Genomic DNA, 18,480 nt, shown 5'->3' with positions numbered 1-18,480 from the left:
TAAGGTAAGAGTGTATATGCCTTTAGTTCCACTTAACTGTCTTCCAGTGACATATAATGCATACCGTCAATGATTACTGCCATAGTCACTTGTACTGAACTGTCAAGCCATCAAATGGCTGTTGTCATACTGTAACTGATCAGATGTGCAGCATCATGGAAACTGCAGATCAAATAGAAGCTATGATGGCAGCTTCCTTGGCTGTAAAAGGATAGGAAGGTTTAGTTCCACTTTAACACAGATATGCATATTACTATATAGAATAACTAAAGCTAACCTACCATAACCTAGACTTTCTTGTTACTGAGCATTGGTGTAGCTGCTGAAAATCTGAGATCCAGCAGGTATACACTACTTCTGATTGCTGTGGGAGGCTCTTTTCAGTTCTGCGTCTCATAAATACAAGCACGTGTCACAAGCTATTGGGCAAATATGCTTTTGCACAAAAACTATGTGGATCTGGATCCAACTCTGGTTTGTCAGGTATTGCTAAATCCAGCTCTTAGGCCAAACAGTCTTCCACAAAACATGAAGCATGAATGCCTTACCTGCTTTTTGTTCCAATGCAGATCTCCAGGCTGAAGTTGCATTCACCTTACACATACAGGTGTAATATATAAATGTAGCAGATGACATAACAAAGAACTAATAGGTTTTGAGATTTATTTTACCACATACACCTTATGAGCATCCATAGGAAAAAATTGTCTTTTCAGAAAACTGAGAATAATTGAGTTTTTGGAATATGAATGTACCAAAAGCATGTATTTTTTTGTATTTTAAAAATAATATAAATCTAGAAAATTAGTTCATACAACACAAAACTATCTTTAAATAAACAATTTAAAATTATTTATAAACCTGTAAACCATTTATTGTCTAAAGTATTCTAAAAGCCTGCAAGTACAAAAATATATTATTGAAGAAAAAAGAAAATGTATAAAAAGAAAAGCTTTCCCTGTATAGGCTGCAACATTACTAAATCAGTAAGATAAATCCTATGAAGTCCTTTAGGAAGAATGTATAAAACACATGATGATCAGTTAATAAGTTTGAAGTACAAAAATGTAAATAGGCAGCAGCTCATTTATTTTTGTTGTCTTACGCCTTATCTGTTTCTGGTGCACTATCAGGCCCTTCAGACATGCCATCGTTGTTGCAGTTCTTTATTTGTTTCTCAACTTTAGTGATCCTTTGCTTCAGTTTTAATTGTGTGGAGTTGTAGTCAGCTAATAATCTGGCAAATCGAGTCTGCAAGCTATCAAATGCTGTTTCCATCTTATCAACCTTTTCTTCTAGGTCCTTTGGGTCTGCCCCAGCCTTTACTGCATCTACATCTATAAGACCATCTTTCATTAGGATTTGTTGTCCTTTTTCTTCTAGAGCTGTTTTAGCATCTGGATACTCAGTGAGGGCCTCCATTAAATCATCCTTAGATAAACAGAATAAATCAGAATAACCAATGCTTCGAATGTTTGCTGTCCTTCGGTTCCCGGTTTTGCTCCCTTTGATGTTGAGGATACTAATTTCTCCAAAATAACTGCCATCGCTGAGTACCACAAATTGAGTTATCCCATCATCTGCTACTACTGCAAGTTTACCTTCTTTAATGATGTACATTTCACGCCCAATGTCCCCTTTTCTACAAATATAGTCTCCAGGACTAAACACCTGAGGCCTGAGCTTTAGGACTAATTCCACCAGCAGTCCTGCTTCACAGTCTTGAAAGATTCTCACCTTCTTCAAAGTGTCTAAATGAACATTGATTGCAATTTCAGCTTTCAGCTTATCTGGAAGACTTTTTAGGACCTCTTTCTCATCCATCGTTTTCTTGTTTGTCCAGAGATAATCAAACCACTTGATCACCCTTGCTTCTAGATCTTTAGATACATTACGGAATTGCATATATTGCTTTATAGAGTCAATCTTGGACTGAAAGTCTGCCCTGGATGCATTCATGTTTGAAATCATGGAACCTACATTACCAACAATGGTTGCAAATATCAGCACGCCAATAAGAAAATCAAACACTACAAAGAGGAACTCTATATCCTTGACTGGTGGCGGGGTCTCTCCAATAGTGGTAAGAGTCAGGGTTGACCAGTAAAGACAATAAATGTATTTTCTTGCCATACGCCCATATTCTGGGTGAGAAATATTGGGATAGACCCATGTGTCTGTTCCAAACCCAATGGCTTTAGATATTGCAAAGTAGATGCAGGCATTCCAGTGTATAATAATAAGAATGTAGAGAACAAGGTTCCCTATACGGAAAATATTTGGATAATTGGTCCTGGTTTCGGTACGATCAAAAAACTCAAACATCCTAGCAAACCTCAGGAGACGATTAAACCGTAGTTCTGGAAAATTGATCCCCAGCTTGAAGTAGGCCAGATCAGTTGGCACCAGAGACAGCATATCAAGCCTAAACTGCATGGTCTTTTTGTAGTAGTCTCTTAACTTCTTGGAATCTTTAACCAGCAAGCCTTGCTCAAGGAAACCTAAGAACATGACATTAAAAGTACACATAGTGCATTAATTATTAGACCAGGGATCCTCAAACTACAGCCCGCCAGCTGTTGTGGAACTACACATCCCATGAGGCATTGTAAAACTCTGACATTTACAGACATGACTAGGCATGATGGGAATTGTAGTTCCTGAACAACTGGAGAGCCGTAGTTTGAAGACCCATGTCTTAGACCATTAAAAACTAAAATGTCTCCCTCTTTTGAGCTATATTCAAAATAACTGTCCAAATGTCAATAATATAAAATGCCTTTTTTTACAACCCATTAATGAGAACAATTACAGTAGTGCACTACAACTTTAAGTGGATGAGTAAAGGTCTTTACCTGAATGTGTAAGTTGAAAGAATCTAACATAATAAAGACATGCAGGGGAATCAAAATTATGCCAGAAAATCAACCAGGAATGTTGTCAAATATACCTGTTTTCCATAGGATAAGCTATGGCAGTGTTTCTCAACTCCAGTCCTCAATGCGCTCCAGCAGGTACTGTTTTCAGGCTTGCCATTATGTTGCACAGGTGATTTGATCAGTATCACTGCCTGAGAAATTACCACAGCCGTTTTATCTGAGGGAAATCCTGAAAATGTGACCTGTTGGGGTGCCTTGAGGACTGGAGAAACACTGAGGCCTCGTACACACGACAGAGATTCTCGGCAGAATTCACCGAGAAACTCGGTCAAAACCCGGATTCTGCCGAGAATCTCTGTCGTCTGTACAGTTTTGGCTCGATGGAGCCGCCGAGGAACTCGACGAGAAAATAGAGAACATGTTCTCTATTTTCTCGTTGTCCTCGTTCTTCTATGGGAGAAGCCGGCCCGCCGAGCTCCTCGGCGGCTTCATCCCAAAACTCGACGAGGAACTCGACGTGCCAAGCACGTCGAGTTCCTCTGTCGTGTGTACGGGGCCTCAGCTATAGGAATAATATGCAGAGAACAGTATAAAGGGACATTTTTTATTGTACAAGAACAAACTAATTAAGGGGAGTGAAACTTTTGAAAGTTTTTTTCTACCTTTAGGACCAGATCACACTGGTGTGACATACTGTATATTACTTGTCTGCCTGATCCTCCATTACCAACCCAGCCTGAACTCTGACCATTCCTTGCCTGCCTGACTGATCCGCTGTGTATTACCTGGCCATGGCTTATCTAACCTTGCTCCTGCCTACTGTCTTGCATCTGAGGACATCTGCTTCCGCTGCCGCTCAGCACACCTGCATCCGCTGACCTGCATCTGCAGCGCACCTGCATCCTGTGTCCTGCATCCGCAGCACCTAAGCCAGTTTCTTTCTCTATCAGCTGCCATCATCTCCAGCCAAGAGAACTCTGCAGGCACTCATACCTCACTGTGCTCCTACGGTCACTGTCTCAACTCCAGTGGCTCTGGAGCTAGGGTAGTACGAAAGGTCTCCCTCTGCACATCAGGCTCACCTCCAAGGTACGTGTCAGGCTCTTCCTGAAAACCCTGGGTGGTGGTTGTGGGGGTCTGTGGGCAGGGGGTTTATCATAATCTTTAACAAGGAGGCCCCCAGATCCTGCCCCCCATGTGAATGAGTATGGTGTACATTGCTCCCCTACTCATTCACCCAAAAAAGTGGCACAAATAAATAAAAACAGTACACAGGTTTTTGACAAAGTCCTTATTAAAAATAAAGAATGTCCACTATCGTAGCTCCAATGTGTCTTTTTTCTCCGGTGATGTCTTCTCTCTCCGGTTCTTCTCCTTCCAGTGATCTCTTCTTCCTCCAGTTCTTCTCCCTCCACTGATGTCTTCTTCCTTTGGTTCTTCTGCTGGTTCTTCTTCCTCTACTGATGTCTTCTTCCTCTGGTTCTGCTACCAATTTTTTCCCTCCGCTGATGTCTTTTCCCGATGCTAGCTCCCGCTGTTGTGTTAGCTGCAGTGTCTGGCATTTCTTATATAGCCATGGGGCATGGCCATCCAGTGATGTCATCCGGGGACCCTGTCCCCTTGTGACATCACCGCCCCATCATGCCCTGAACCAGAGGAAGAAGACATCAGAGGAGGGAGAAGAACCAGCAAAAGAGCCAGAGGAAAAAGACATTGGGAGAGGGAATAGAAACAGCAGAAGAACAAGAGGAAGAAGACATCACCGGAGGGAGAAGACATCACCGGAGAAAGAAGACACGTTAGAGCTACGACGGGGGACATTCTTTATTTTTAATAAAGGACTTTGTCAAAAACCTGTGTACTGTTTTTATTTATTTTTGCCACTTTTTTGGTTGAATGAGTAGAGGTGCACTGTACCCCACACTAATTCACATGGGGGGGGGGGGCGGGATCTGGGGGCCTCCTTGTTAAAGGGGGCTTTCAGATTCCAATAAGCCCTCTGCCCGCAGATCCCCACAACCACTACCCAGGGTTGTTTGGAAAAGGCCCTTGTCCCAATCAACATGGTGATAAGGTGCATTGGGGGTGGGGGGGCACAGAACCCCTCCTATCCCAAAGCACCCACCCCCCCAAGTTGAGGGCGTGTGGCCTGGTATAGTCCAGGAGGGGGGGGGGGGGTGCTGGGCTGTGTTCTTGAATAAGGGTCTGGTTTAGATTTTGGGAGAACCGCACATTAATTTTTATTATTTTTTTGGCATGGGGTTTCCCCTCAAAATCCATACCAGACCGAAGGTTCTAGTATGGTCTTGGGGGGGGGGGAATCACACAACATTTTTGTTTTACATTATGGTGTGGGATTCCCCTCTCGAGATTCATATCAGACTCAACGGGCCTGGTATGGTCGGATCAAAATTGAATCCTGTTCATTGAAGTCGCCTGGAAGTCGGACATGAAGTCATAGGGCAAAGTCGGATCGGAAGTCCTCCGACTTCCATGTTGGAACAGTGTAAACCCGGCCTTATGCAAGAAATTAATTATGGTAAAAAAAAATGGTTTCCATTAATTTTCATTGCTTACTTACCTTTCTCTCTCTTTCTGTTGCCAGGTTATTTTGACTTATATGCATAGGTATATTTAAAAAAAACCTTTATGTTTATTTATAATGCAAAGGTACTGTACCACTGGCCAGTCAGCTCACCCTCAACATGACAACTCCTCACCTGTTCTGAATCTCACTAGTGTGTCAGCAAGGTACACAAAATCTGCAATATAATCCAGAACCAGCCACAAGATCACATGTTTTTTCTGCAGTTCATCAAAGCAAGCTCTGCAAAACATTAAAAGATGTTACAATCCAATGCTGATCTCTGTATTTATGTATACCATATACTAAAACTCTGTTCACCTGCACACTAGAAAGCACCAGTTATAAAGCACAGGTATTGAGATGATGGATAGCCATCGGTAGTAGAAGTTGCTAGCTGGGTCAATCACGAATATTTCCTTCTTTTTCCTATAAATGAAAAAATAATAATTTAATGGCTGATGAACATCATATCCTTCTCTGCTGCCACCTTTCCTTAGCTACTGTAAATCCAGATGTTCATACAGAGGGTTAATAATAAAAAATAATAAAATAAAACAGTGTAGAAAGCCTAAGCTTTGCAAAAAGGGAGATGTACTCAAATATTTTTACACAGCACAAGAAAACAATTACTGATAGCTCAAAGCAGTGGCTTTCCTGTGTTGGATCAAACCCACCAGCACCTGTAATATAACCTATATTCCTGGGATTTTAGAGATAACAGCATTGCAGCATCATGTAAGTTCTACAGATTTCCAATAAGGATATTATTAGTAGCCACAACCCAGTATAAATGATATGCATTTTGCAGCTGAAAGTGCAGACCAAGGTAGTCACAAGATTAGTAGACAACTGAACATTCATTTGTGTTATATACACTGTTCATTCTTTTCAAGGATATGTTACAAGTAGGAGATGTGTGAAAATGCAGCTTAACGTAATTCCATGATCACTAATTGCTGATTGTTGTTTTTGCTTTGTTGTGAGCAGCTAAATTAGACAAATTATTTGCCATGAAAGAAAACTAAACATGAAGTACAGAACACTAAACATATAGGGGCAGATCCACAAAGATCTGCCCTTGCGCATCGTATCTGAGATACGCTACGACGCCGTAACTTACTTTTTTTGGTTTGAATCCTGAAAGAATTTGCGCCGTAAGTTACGGCGGCGTAGTGTATCTCTTGCGGCGTAAGGGCGCGGAATTCAAATTGGGCGGGTAGGGGGCGTGTTTCATTTAAATGAAGCGCGTCCCCGCGCCGAACGAACTGCGCATGCGCCGTCCCTAAATTTCCAGCCGTGCATTGCGCTAAATGATGTCGCAAGGACGTCATTGTTTTGACGTGGACGTAAATTACGTCCATCCCGATTCACGGACGACTTACGCAAACGAAAAAAAAAAATCAAATTATACGCGGGAACTACGGCCATACTTAACATTGCGTACGCCACCAAATAGCAGGTTTAACTATACGCCGAAAAAAGCCGACTAGAGACGACGTAAAAGAATGCGACGGCCGCTCGTACGTTCGTGGATCGTCGGAAATAGCTAATTTGCATACTCAACGCTAAAAACGACGTGAACGCCACCCAGCGGACGCCGAATAATACGCCTGTCGGATCTAACCCAGATGCCGTCGTATCTTGTTTTGAGGATTCAATTTGAAAGTACGCCGGCGTATCAGTAGATACGCCGGCGTACTCGCTTTGTGGATCTGCCCCAAACTTTACAATATATATATATATATATAAATATATATATATATATATATATATATAATATATATATAATTGTGTTTATTTAATCATAAAACAAAAATGGAAATACCGTCTATTACATTCCTATAACTTAAAGCGAAAAAACATTGTTCTTTAGCAAGGAATGAAAATTCCACTTTAATAATTATGCTACCAAAATGAATGTGGGCTCTAAATTCCCTCCAGTGTTGCTCCTGTTTCTTTTTTCTGGAGGCTGCCATTTTGCTGAAGCCCAGGGCCCCTAAACAGCAGTAAACCTTTAGGCTGTTAGCAGATCAGCCTCTAGTGGCTTAGATTTTTAGCACAATGCCACAATGCAACTGAGCATGTGCACAGCAGGGTGAGACAGTGTTTAACTGGATTTAAGGCTGGGTTCAAGCTATTGCAAAACGGAGGCGGGAATTCGCAATAGCAGGAGATTTTGATCGACTCTCTATGGAGCCGGTTCACACATCTCCGCAGTGGCACCGATGCAAATTTGTACAAAAGCCCTGTGCGTCTTTTGGTCCAATTCAGGTCTGAATTTAGCAAAAAAAATTGGGCTGAAATCGGACGTGAAACGCTGAACCAGGACTCACCAGACCCCTGCTGGGAGCCGCATGCAGGGATTGGGTGAGCCCAGCCTTAAACAGTACAGGCACTGCATGTTTTACATAGCTATACCTGCAAAAGGGGCCAGCCTGAGGTGATCTATTAGGATTATCAGCATTTCAGATTCAAAGTACACCTTATTTACAGTAATGCAGCTGTTGAGACACCCTCTTGTCTAGAATACCTAGGTAGGCGATTCCAATATGCTTATAACAAGCAATGTTGGTTCATTTTAGATAGGATTATTCATTTTTTTTTCATTGCTGTAAAGATACAGGGCAAAACAAGAAGATATTTATAATCTTTTGTTGTTTACTATTTTTGGAAGCAATAATGCAGCGAGCATAGCCATGGGAAAGGCAAGCTGATCTGATCCGACTGCCCGTGTGAAACCATTAAAACTGGAGAGAGCACAGCTTCTAACTTCAGCTTGTTCAATTAGACCCCTTTCACACTGGGCAGTTTTCAGGCGCTTTAGCGCTAGAAATAGCCTCTGCTAAACCGCCTCTCTGGCCCCGTACACACGGCCGAGGAACTCGACGTGCCAAACACATCGAGTTCCTCGGCGAGTTCAGCCCTGAAGCCGCCGAAGGAGCTCGGCGGGCCGAGTTCTCCCATAGAACAATGAGAAAATAGAGAATATGTTCTCTATTTTCTCGACGAGTTCCTCGGCGGCTCCATCGGGCCAAAAGTGTACACACGACAGAGTTTCTCGGCAGAATCCGGCTCTGACAGAGTTTCTCGCTGAATTCTGCCGAGAAACTCTGTCGTGTGTACGGGGCCTCATACATTCCAGTGTGCCTTTTCACACCTGGGTGGTGCGTTTGCGGGACGGGAAAAAAAATTCCCAAGCAGCATCTTTGGGGTGGGTTGGGAAAGCTGGTATACTTGATTTACTAATCCTGGACAGTGCAAAATGTGGCGCAGCTCTGCACAAAAAACAATCAGCTTCCAAGTTTTTTTGTCAAAGCTTAATTGAACAAGCTTAAGTTAGAAGCTGATTGGCTACCATGCACAACTGCAACAGATTTTGCACTCTCCAGTCTTAATAAATCCATCCCATAATATCTCTTCCTCAATAGAAGCTTACCTTCCTGCCTGCAAGAAGTTTTAGAATGTCAGTATACCTTCTTTGCACAGGCTAAATGAACTCCTGTGTGCATGTTTGGGAGTTATATCATCCCTGCCAATTACACACCTCCGAACTTTTTGAGATGGGAATGAGGGACACCTACCAGCGAAAGTATGTAGGCTTAGGACACACCCCTTGCCATGCCACCTTAAAGGAAAATTATACAAAAAAAAACAAGATTGGTTAAGCCCACAAGTTCTTTTTTTTACCACTACTATTCCTTTATATTGGCTTCTGGAATTTACAAATACAACAATGTAGAAATCAGATGAAAGGTTTAGCAGTGGGGAACAGTTTTTGATAGATAAAAAGTGTATTTTATACACATCTATATTGATCAAGTCAAAATGAGGAACAAATGAGGAGGAATGAGGGACAGAGGGACATTGTTCCAAATCAGGGACAGTCCCTCAAAATCAGGGACAGTTGGGGGCTATGCAATTATGGTTGCCAAAGACCCTGAAACTGGAATGAGCCTGGGAGAAGATGTTGGCAGGGTTTTAGTTCCACTTTATGTGCTCTGTCCATTTAGAGCAAAGCGCAATAGATTTTCTTTAAACCCCACCTCCCCAGAAGTATAAACTCTCCTTGCCACTCTGTTTAGCAACAGGGTATGGAGGAGCAAGTGACAAATAGTAAGTCCATTGCTTACACAGGGATTGCCCTGGGAAAAGCACAGGTTCTCTTTAGGCCGGGTTCACACTGTCGACGCATGCAGCGCATAGCAGGGGTCTGGTGCATGCTGGTTCACCAGTCCATGTTCGATTTCAGCCCGAATTTTGGGCTGAAATCAAACCTAAAACGCACCAAAAAAGGCACGTTTTTCCGGCACACCACCGGACCCGCTGCGGATATATGTGAACCGTCTCCATAGAGAGCCAGTCACATTCTCCTGCAATGCGAATTGAATGCGGGGAAATGAGCATTCAATTCGTATAGGTGTGAACCCGGCCTTAAAGTTAAACTTCAGGCATTTTTGAATTACATTTAGATAATGCAGTGAGGGGTTAGAACCGCAGTCAAGTCTTGTTGATAAATCGAACATTTTGAGTTGCCACTACAAAGAGAAATATAGGGGAAATCTTTCAATGGGGACACTAGATTTCCCCCACATTGGAACAATATCCTATCTCGTCTACAGGACAAGAAGAGACAAGTGCAAAAAACAGACAGCAGTTTTAATCCTTCTCCAGTCAGAAAAAGTTTTGGCTTTGATTATATTTAAAAAGGTAGTAAACCGCGGCAGTTAAAAAACACAAAAAACACCTGTAATGCAATTGCACAATGTGCTAGTATGCATCGCATACTAGCACATTATCAAATGCTTACCTTAGAATCCCTCCAGTGGTGCACTGTCACCGGTAAGAGGGTTTCCATCTTCCCCCAGTCTTTCATTTGTATGAGTGGCCGGAGCGGCGATGACGTCACTCCCTCGCAGGCGCATAGGAGGCCTAGGCACAAAGCTGTGAAGGTCCAGCACGGTATGCCGGACCTTCAGAGCGCATGTGCCAGTGACGCCACCGGTGCACATTTAGGAGATATTTGTTTTTACCTACGCCTTACCTAAGCCTTTATTACACAAAGCAGACTTTATTACTGCTTAAAGAACTGCAAGAACATCACCAAGTAGCATTCTTTAGCGAAACAAGCTTAAATTCTCAAACAAACATTTCCAAGTGTATGCAAACTCTAAAAGAGAAATTGTCATTCACATGAGTTCTAAACTAGGAGTAACTACAAATACTTACTCTTCTTCTTTTTTATCGTCCTTTTTTGCATCTTTTTTGTCCTCTTGTTTTTGATCTTTTTTCTCGTTGGCATTATTCTGTTCTTTCTTTGTGCTGTTTATTGCATTAGATTTTTACATGCAAATGGAAAGAGGTTTTTGAAAAGGAAAGAAGAACATAAGCTAGCTACTTATGTTTAGCTACGTATGTCTTGTAACCATTTTCCTTAAGGCCTTATGTACATTATGATATTTCATACATATTTTATTCTTTAATTTTCTATTAAATAAAAATCACATAATGATATGCGGGTGCCATCCAGTGTGGTAATGCTTTGATAGCCTGGACTCAAAAGGAAGTGGGTTGAATTCCACTGGCCATGTCTGGAAGACTGGTGACATATAATAGCAGGACAAAAAAATCAAATGTAAAGGTGTTGGTGCTTATGCCCCTTTCACACTGACACATTTTTCAGGCCTGAAGGCTTTCACACTGAAGCAGTGCGCTAGCAGGACTGCTCCAAAAGTACTGCTAGCCGCATCTTTGGAGCGGTGAAGGAGCGGGGTGTTTACCGCTTCTCCACTGCTCCATCCCATTGAAAGCAATGGGAAACCGCGGTAATACCGCCAGCAATGCGCCTCTGCAGAGGCGCATTGCCGGCGATATGAACCCTTTTCGGCCGCTAGCGGGGTTAAAATCGCACCACTAGCAGCCGAATATCGTGGTAAAAACGACGATATAGTGGCGCTAAAATAGGGCCGCTATACCGCCAGCGCACCTCCTGCACCCAGTGTGAAAGGGGCCTTAGCGTCAACACCTTTACATTTGATTTTTTATACGGTTCAGTGTTTCCACTTTCTTAAAGGGGCAGCTATGTTTTAAAACATCACACTAGGTGCCATCTTTATTGCATCTAATTGCAGAAAGGAATTACTATGGGGGACATATCTGGACTAAAGTTGAGCATTGCAGCAAAATCTGCTTTTCATTTTTACTATTGCTGGGCTATTCGTTTATTTATTTTTAGCTAGAGTTCAGCTTTAACTTGAAGCTTACCAAAAGAACTTGAGAAGCCACTGTCAGATAAAACATGAGTTATTTTATGCCAGTTTTAAAACAGCACCAGTGCAACAGAGGGTTCAATCATTTTTCATATACAGACATTGTGAAAAAGTTAGTACACCTCATGGAAATTGATACCTTTTTCAACATATTTGAACAGGGATTAGATCTTGATTCAAATAGTGGCAAAGAACCAAAAAAAATGATTTCATACTTACCATAATTTGTCAATGAGCTACATGGCAGCAAACACATGGGTAGCCACCTCCCTCTCTACCCCCATAATACTTTTTACTTATAAATCTGTATTTCTCTGCAGCCAAAGTGTTGCATAACTAGCCTACTCTGATGGGGTGGAACATTAAGCTGCCATGGTGCTTGTCAAGAAAGGAAAATTACGGTAATTTTAAAATCAATGTTTTTGTTTTCCTGTTTTTACTTCATGCATATGTGTGCGCAGCCTATTGCATTAGGGTGTGCACCCCAAAGCCCAAACACACCCTACTGACAACTCATGGTGCTCATTCCAAAAGGGAAGGGGCCAGCAAATTACATATTTCCTGGTCCCTTCCCCACTTCTAAAACATTCCAGCAGCAACAGCCGATAGGAGAGGAGGGAAGCTGGCAGCACTGCAGGGGGAAAGATGGGAGCGAGGGCAGTAGAGGAAATCTGTGCTGCACAGGGTGATTAGGGTGTGCCTGGGCACACCTGGCACACCCTGTGCGCACGCCTATGACTTCATGTCAGAATAGACATGAGAAACAAAAAGAGACCACACAGGGAGGACATGCTGAAGATTTTTATCAATGAAGGTAGCAAAATAATTCTCTGACTGAAGTCAACTGTCGTAAGAGAGACAAACTTGACACAATAATTGTTTATAAAGGTATTGAGTGAGGACCAAGAAGCCACCCTACAAATGTAAAATAGTTCAATCTGGCACTGCCATACCTTTAGGCCAGGCAAATTGTTTTGACTAATCAATAAGTAATAAGCTGACTGGAAGACTTTCCCCCCCCTTTTTTTTTTGCAGACAATGCAAACAGATAAATGTCCTGAAGAAATCTGCAGCCTCTATGTATGTTTGCCGGAGTTTGCCAACATCTAATCATATATCTTCTTGAAATCCAGATCCACGTGTCAATGGTATCCCTGAAACATACTGCATCCTCCAGAGGCAACGTTACATGCATTGCCAACCTCAATAAGGCCACATTCACAGGAGGATGGTTGCTAGGAGCTTTAACATTTACTTCCCTGAAGGGATAAAGCTTCAAAAATTATTCTTGATTGGCTTATCCATTTTACCCCATTCTTCTGCAAACAGATGGGTCTTCCCATAGAAAAGCTTGTTGGAGTAATTTTATAAAGGGCTGAACCAAGGAAAAGTTAAAACCTACTGTCTCTTCTTCATCAGTCAAGGAATGACTAAAACATTCTGATGTAGAGACCTCATGAGGAACCTCCAGATGAATAGATGGCTGATGGGTTGGCTGTTGGCTAATAACTAGGCTTGTAGCTGTAAATTACTTTAATGTGTCTCGAAAAAATTGCTTCATTAGCAATAATACAACTTGCTGATTATCCACCTCCTCATCTCTTGTTGCTTCTACAAAACACCTGTCACAGATCATTTTTCCGATTGACGCCAAACTCATTCAGATGCTGCTAGAGAGAGACAGTTGGGCAATGAATCACCAGATTGGGGTCTAGCAAGAGTTGGCAATATGGTGGCAGAATGCATAAAAATCACCTCTGCTATTAAATTAAGCGCCCTTCCACTTCACCCTCCCCCTGCAGGCATTTGAAGTACAGCGCACGTTCAATACCAGCATGTTCCAAGAAGGGAATTGTGCATGTGCCCGGTGAAAAGTACACAGCCAGAGCGCACAGAAGGTGGAATGCAGTTGTTCGAACTCTTCACAGTATTCATACCCCTTGAAATTTTCCACATTTTGTCATGCTACAACCAAAAACGTATATGTATTTTATAGGTATTTTATGTGATAGACCAACACAAAGTGGCACATAATTGTGAGATGGAAGGAAAATGATAAATGATGTTCATCTTTTTTAAACATACATATGTGAATAGTGTGACATGCATTAATATTCAGCCCCATTTACTCTGATACCCCTAACTAAAATCTTGTGGAACCAATTGCCTTCAAATGTCACCTAATTAGTAACTATAGTCTACCTGTGTGTCAATTAATCTCAGTATGAATACAGCTGTTCTGTGAAACCCTCAAAGGTTTGTTAGAGAACCTTAGTGAACAAACAGCATCGTGAATGCCAAGGAACACACCAGACAGGTCAGGGATAAAGTTGAGAAGTTTAAAGCTGGGTTAGGTTATAAAAAATATCCATCCGAAAATGGAAAGAGTATGGCACAACTGTGAACCTACAAGGACATGGCCGTCCACTTAAACTGACAGGCCAGGCAAGGAGAGCATTAATCAGAGAAACAGCCAATAGGCCCATGGTAACTCTGGAGGAGCTGCAGAGATCCACAGCTCAGGTGGGAAAATCTGTCCAAAGGACAACTATTAGTTGTGGACTCCACAAATCTGGCCTTCATGAAAAAGTGGCAAGAGGAAAGCCATTGTTGGAAGAGTGACACGAAGAAAGTCATTGTTGAAAGAGCCATATAAAGTTTTGTTTGCAGTTTGCAAGAAGCCATGTGGGGGACACACGCAAACATGTGGAAGAAGGTGCTCTGGTTAGATAAGGCCACACTTTCAGATTTTGAAAACCCTTTATCATTTTAATTCCACTTCACAATTATGTGCCACTTAGTGTTGCTCTATCACATAAAATCCCAATAAAATACATTTACGTTTTTGGTTGTAACATGACAAAATGTGGAAAATTTCAAGGGGTATGAATACTTTTTTAAGGCACTGTACACCCTGAGAAATCAGCAGAAGAAATCCCTTACCTAAACCTCATTTAGGAGCCCATCACCTGCTCAATGTCAGAGATTAGTGGGTTGTTATTTGTTACACAAAATGCCTACAATAAGTCCTTTCTGCTACAGTGAGTATTGCCTGCTTTTGATGCCAAGGCTGTGTTTTTTCACAGTGCACCATTACATCTATTGATATATTTGTTGTTTAAATTATTAAAAAGAACATCTTGTTTGCTGATTCAGTTATATTTCCTTTATATGTAGGCATGGGTTAAGTAAAATTGGAATGCCTGTTTGCTTGCATAAATATGTTTAAAAAAGTCAACAATTTTCAATGTGGTGTACTTATTTTACTGTACATGACTGTACCTTAAACAGGGCTTTTTCTTCTTGCTCTTGGCAATCAAAGGCAATGAAGAAGAAGCAAATAGGTAATAAAGTAAGTCTTGCATTGCCAAACCACAGGTTCACATTAAGCTTACAATTGATAGCTATCTCATATGAGCATGAGAAGAACCTCCCCAATAGTAAGAGATAAAGACCAGGCGGTTGATCAAACCTTTTCTGACTCCACAAAAAGCTAAAAGAATACGTTTGGCATTAAAATTTATTATTTTTACTAATATTGCTGTATAAATGTTGTTTTAATAAGAATTCCTCTGCTCCCATTATGTTTTTCTATCCAGGCTTAACTATGACTTTAAGGGGACGACGACAATGGGGTTTATTTAGTCAGGGAGTAGAAGCTATTTACTTAGTAAAATTTATATTCACTTTACAAAGTGAATACTAACTCAGCTTAAGCCGACCATCTATGTTCATTAGAGCGTTCCATCTTGTCATCATTGAGCCAACTAATTTAATTCAAAAGCCCTTAAAGTTTCATGTAGACCTACTACTTGGATAGAATCCTAGATGTAGTAATAAGGTATAATTACTTTCGGTCAAGAACAATTTTCCAACCTGCTCCTTTGAGTTTTCTCAACAATACAATCAAAAACAATTGCTGATTTGACTCCACTAACTACAAATAATTGAAAAAAAAAACGGATATTCTGAAAACAAGAATTTTACTAATGTATGGCCAGCTATTAGCAAATAAGGTTAAAGTGGTAGTAAAACCCCCCTTGATTACTTGTACCTCTAGGTAAGACTATAATAAAGCTTACATGTAGGTACAGTAAATAGCTCATAAACGTGCAACGTTTAGGAGATATTTACGATAGTAGCAGCCGGTAGTGTGCCGTTCATTGAGAGAGCCGTGCCGCAGCCATGAGTCCCATGCGCATGCTCAGGAGTGATGTCACTGTGGCTCGGCCAGTCACACAAACCTGCCAAAGCCCACAAACCTGGAAAGAAGACCAGGCAAGGGTGGAAGCCCTGTCAGCGTTGACAGCGTGCCGCTGGAGGGCTTTGTTCTAAGGTAAGTCTTTAGATAATGTGTTAGTATGTGATGCGTACTAACACATTATGCTATTATTTTGCAGGGGACATTTTTTTTCTTGTGGTTTACTACTGCTTTAAGCAAGAATCCTGTTTTTACAGTATTTTATTTTCCTTCACACATGATTAAGTGTTCAAAGTTAACACAGGTTAGCCTTATTTAATCACATCTGCTTTTCTAAGTAAACCGCTCCTAATGTCTTTAGTAAATCAACCTTTTGTCAGACAAACCTTTTCAAGTAAATGCAATTTCCAAAACAGAAATCGTCATTTATATAAATTCTAATCTAGGAATGATTACAATACTTACTCATTTGCTTTTTTATCATCCTCTTTTGCATCTTTTTTGTCCTCTTGTTTTTGCTCCTTGTTCTCATTGGCATTATTCTGTTCTTTCTTTGTGCTGTTTAATGTATTAGATTTTTACATGCAGAGTGCAAAGAGGCTTTTCAGAAGGAAAGAACAACATGGGCTAGCTACCTATTTTCAGCTATGTCTTGAATTAATATATTGGAAAATATTTAATCTGTAGTATACCAAAATAACTTCAAAAGCCATTGTCAGATACAAAAACGTTGAGTTATTGTATGCCATTTGCAAATTTTAGTTAAATAGAGGATCCAGTAATTCATTAACATTCCACTTTTTCTATAATAAAAATTAACCCTTTCTGAAAAATTTGTAGAGCTAAATGTTTTTTAGACCTCTATGTTTCAACATACTGGTCTGCATTACCGTCCAATCAGATAAAGTTATTAGATTGGACGGTATTATTTGCTCAGGTGTACCTCCTTTTACCTGTTACCCACAGTCCTGGGAGGAGCATTAGAAGCAGATAGATCACAAAAGGAGGCAACTAGAAACAGGTGATTGTGGGGAAAGACAGAGTAAAAGCAGATCATAAAGAGGTGGTGTTAGAGGAGAGAGAGTGTGCATTGCTTGTGGCTGGTGTATGGGGTGAGATCGCTAGTTGATCATGTACTGATGGTGCCGAAAGGGTGAAGAGAAAGGAAGGATAGTTGACCATGGAACATTGGTAGAGGGGGCAGAACAGTGGCTGATCATGGATGGGGAAGAATAAGAGAGGAATCTAAAGGCCCGTACACACGATCGGAATTGTGTAATGGCAGGCTATTGTCGGAAAATCCGACCGTTTGTATGCTCCATCGGACAATTGTTGTCAGATTTTCCACCAACAAATGTTGGATAACATGCATTATAATTTTCTGACAACAGATGTTTTGTCGGATTATCCGATCGTGTGTACAGTCCTTCAGACAAAAAAATACAAAGTACAAACACGCATACTCAGAAGCAATGCTAACCATAACACAAAATTAGCAGAAGTTGCCCAAACGGTGGCGCTAATTAGCTGAAAAAACACATCGTTTTGTGTTTGTTGGCCGATAAATCTTTGCTGTTTGTATGCAAGACAAGTTTTTGGCCAACGCCCTTCAGACAAAATTCCTACGCTTTGTCCGATTGTGTGTACCAGGCTTTAGTGTGAGCTGCTCAAGGCCTTGCGAGAAAAGAGACAGGGTGTAACTGATTGTGGGCTTGGGAAAAATTAGGCATAATGGGTGCTAACTATTGCCCAGGGTCAGGGGGAGAGAAGGGCAGTAGGTACTTGTGTACCATTGGCAGAGGGCTTATTGCACAAACTGATGTTGGACAGGTAAGACTAAAAAGAGAGGAGGCACAGACAGTGATGATTGTGTTCAGGAGGTCAGGGGGTTATATAGCTGTGGCTGAGACTGAGGGATGCAGCGTGGGAGCTGATCATGGTCAGAGGATGACTGAGTAGCACGGGGAAGAGAAGAGTTGCATCTAATCATGTATGACCATTGCAAAAGGAGGAAAGGGAACTGATTGTAGACTGGGGAACAGGGGAAACTGACTGGAAGCTGATTGTGGACCAGGGATAAAGTGTATTTTTACTGGGTATATATTTTGAGTAACTATTATATTATATTTACCATAAAGTAATTTTTGGTGTGCCTTTATCTCAGGCAGGACTGTGTAAGAAGGTATTCCCCCTCCCAGGCCAGAAAAAAAAGATCTTCTGCCTTAGGAGAAGATAATGTCCCATTGGGACCCTGATCAGAGTAGCTAATGTATGCTGTTTTCTACTTGAAAGAAGCAGTCTCTCTGGAGATAAACATTCCTCCCTGCTGAGTGAAGAGCTGTAACTCTGACTCAACAGCCTGACTCTGCAGCCTCACCATTGCAGCCTGATCAGTGCCCATCTGCAGCCTCATCATTGTAGCCAGATCAGTGCCCATCTGTAATCTCACCATTGCAGCCAGATCAGTGCCCATCTGAAATCTCACCATTGCAGCCAGATCAGTCCCCATTTGCAGCTTCACCGTTGCCGCCTGATCAGTGCCCATCT

At 41.5% G+C, this 18,480-nt stretch overlaps 1 protein-coding gene across 2 annotated transcripts in view; it reads right to left on the bottom strand.

Moving 5' to 3' along the window:
- Window positions 1–646: 646 nt before the first annotated feature.
- Window positions 647–18,480, bottom strand: part of CNGA3 (cyclic nucleotide gated channel subunit alpha 3) — an 83,933-nt gene continuing 66,099 nt past the window's right edge. Inside the window, exons 6-10 of one of the 2 annotated variants that reach the window (XM_040336328.1) lie at window positions 16,399–16,491; window positions 10,693–10,785; window positions 5,785–5,892; window positions 5,600–5,706; window positions 647–2,501 (exon numbers count right to left, since the gene is read on the bottom strand). In XM_040336328.1, the coding sequence (XP_040192262.1) occupies window positions 1,102–2,501; window positions 5,600–5,706; window positions 5,785–5,892; window positions 10,693–10,785; window positions 16,399–16,491 (1,801 nt within the window). In that variant the 3' untranslated portion in view covers window positions 647–1,101. The remainder of the gene's footprint in view (window positions 2,502–5,599; window positions 5,707–5,784; window positions 5,893–10,692; window positions 10,786–16,398; window positions 16,492–18,480) is intronic. The other variant, XM_040336329.1, reaches the window with a different exon arrangement.

This window comes from Rana temporaria, chromosome 2 (genome assembly GCF_905171775.1).
Source record: "Rana temporaria chromosome 2, aRanTem1.1, whole genome shotgun sequence".
In the NCBI taxonomy this organism is placed as follows: Eukaryota; Metazoa; Chordata; class Amphibia; order Anura; family Ranidae; genus Rana; species Rana temporaria.
The sequence above is the reverse complement of the archived record's forward strand: the minus strand, read 5'-3'. Positions and strand labels throughout refer to the sequence as shown.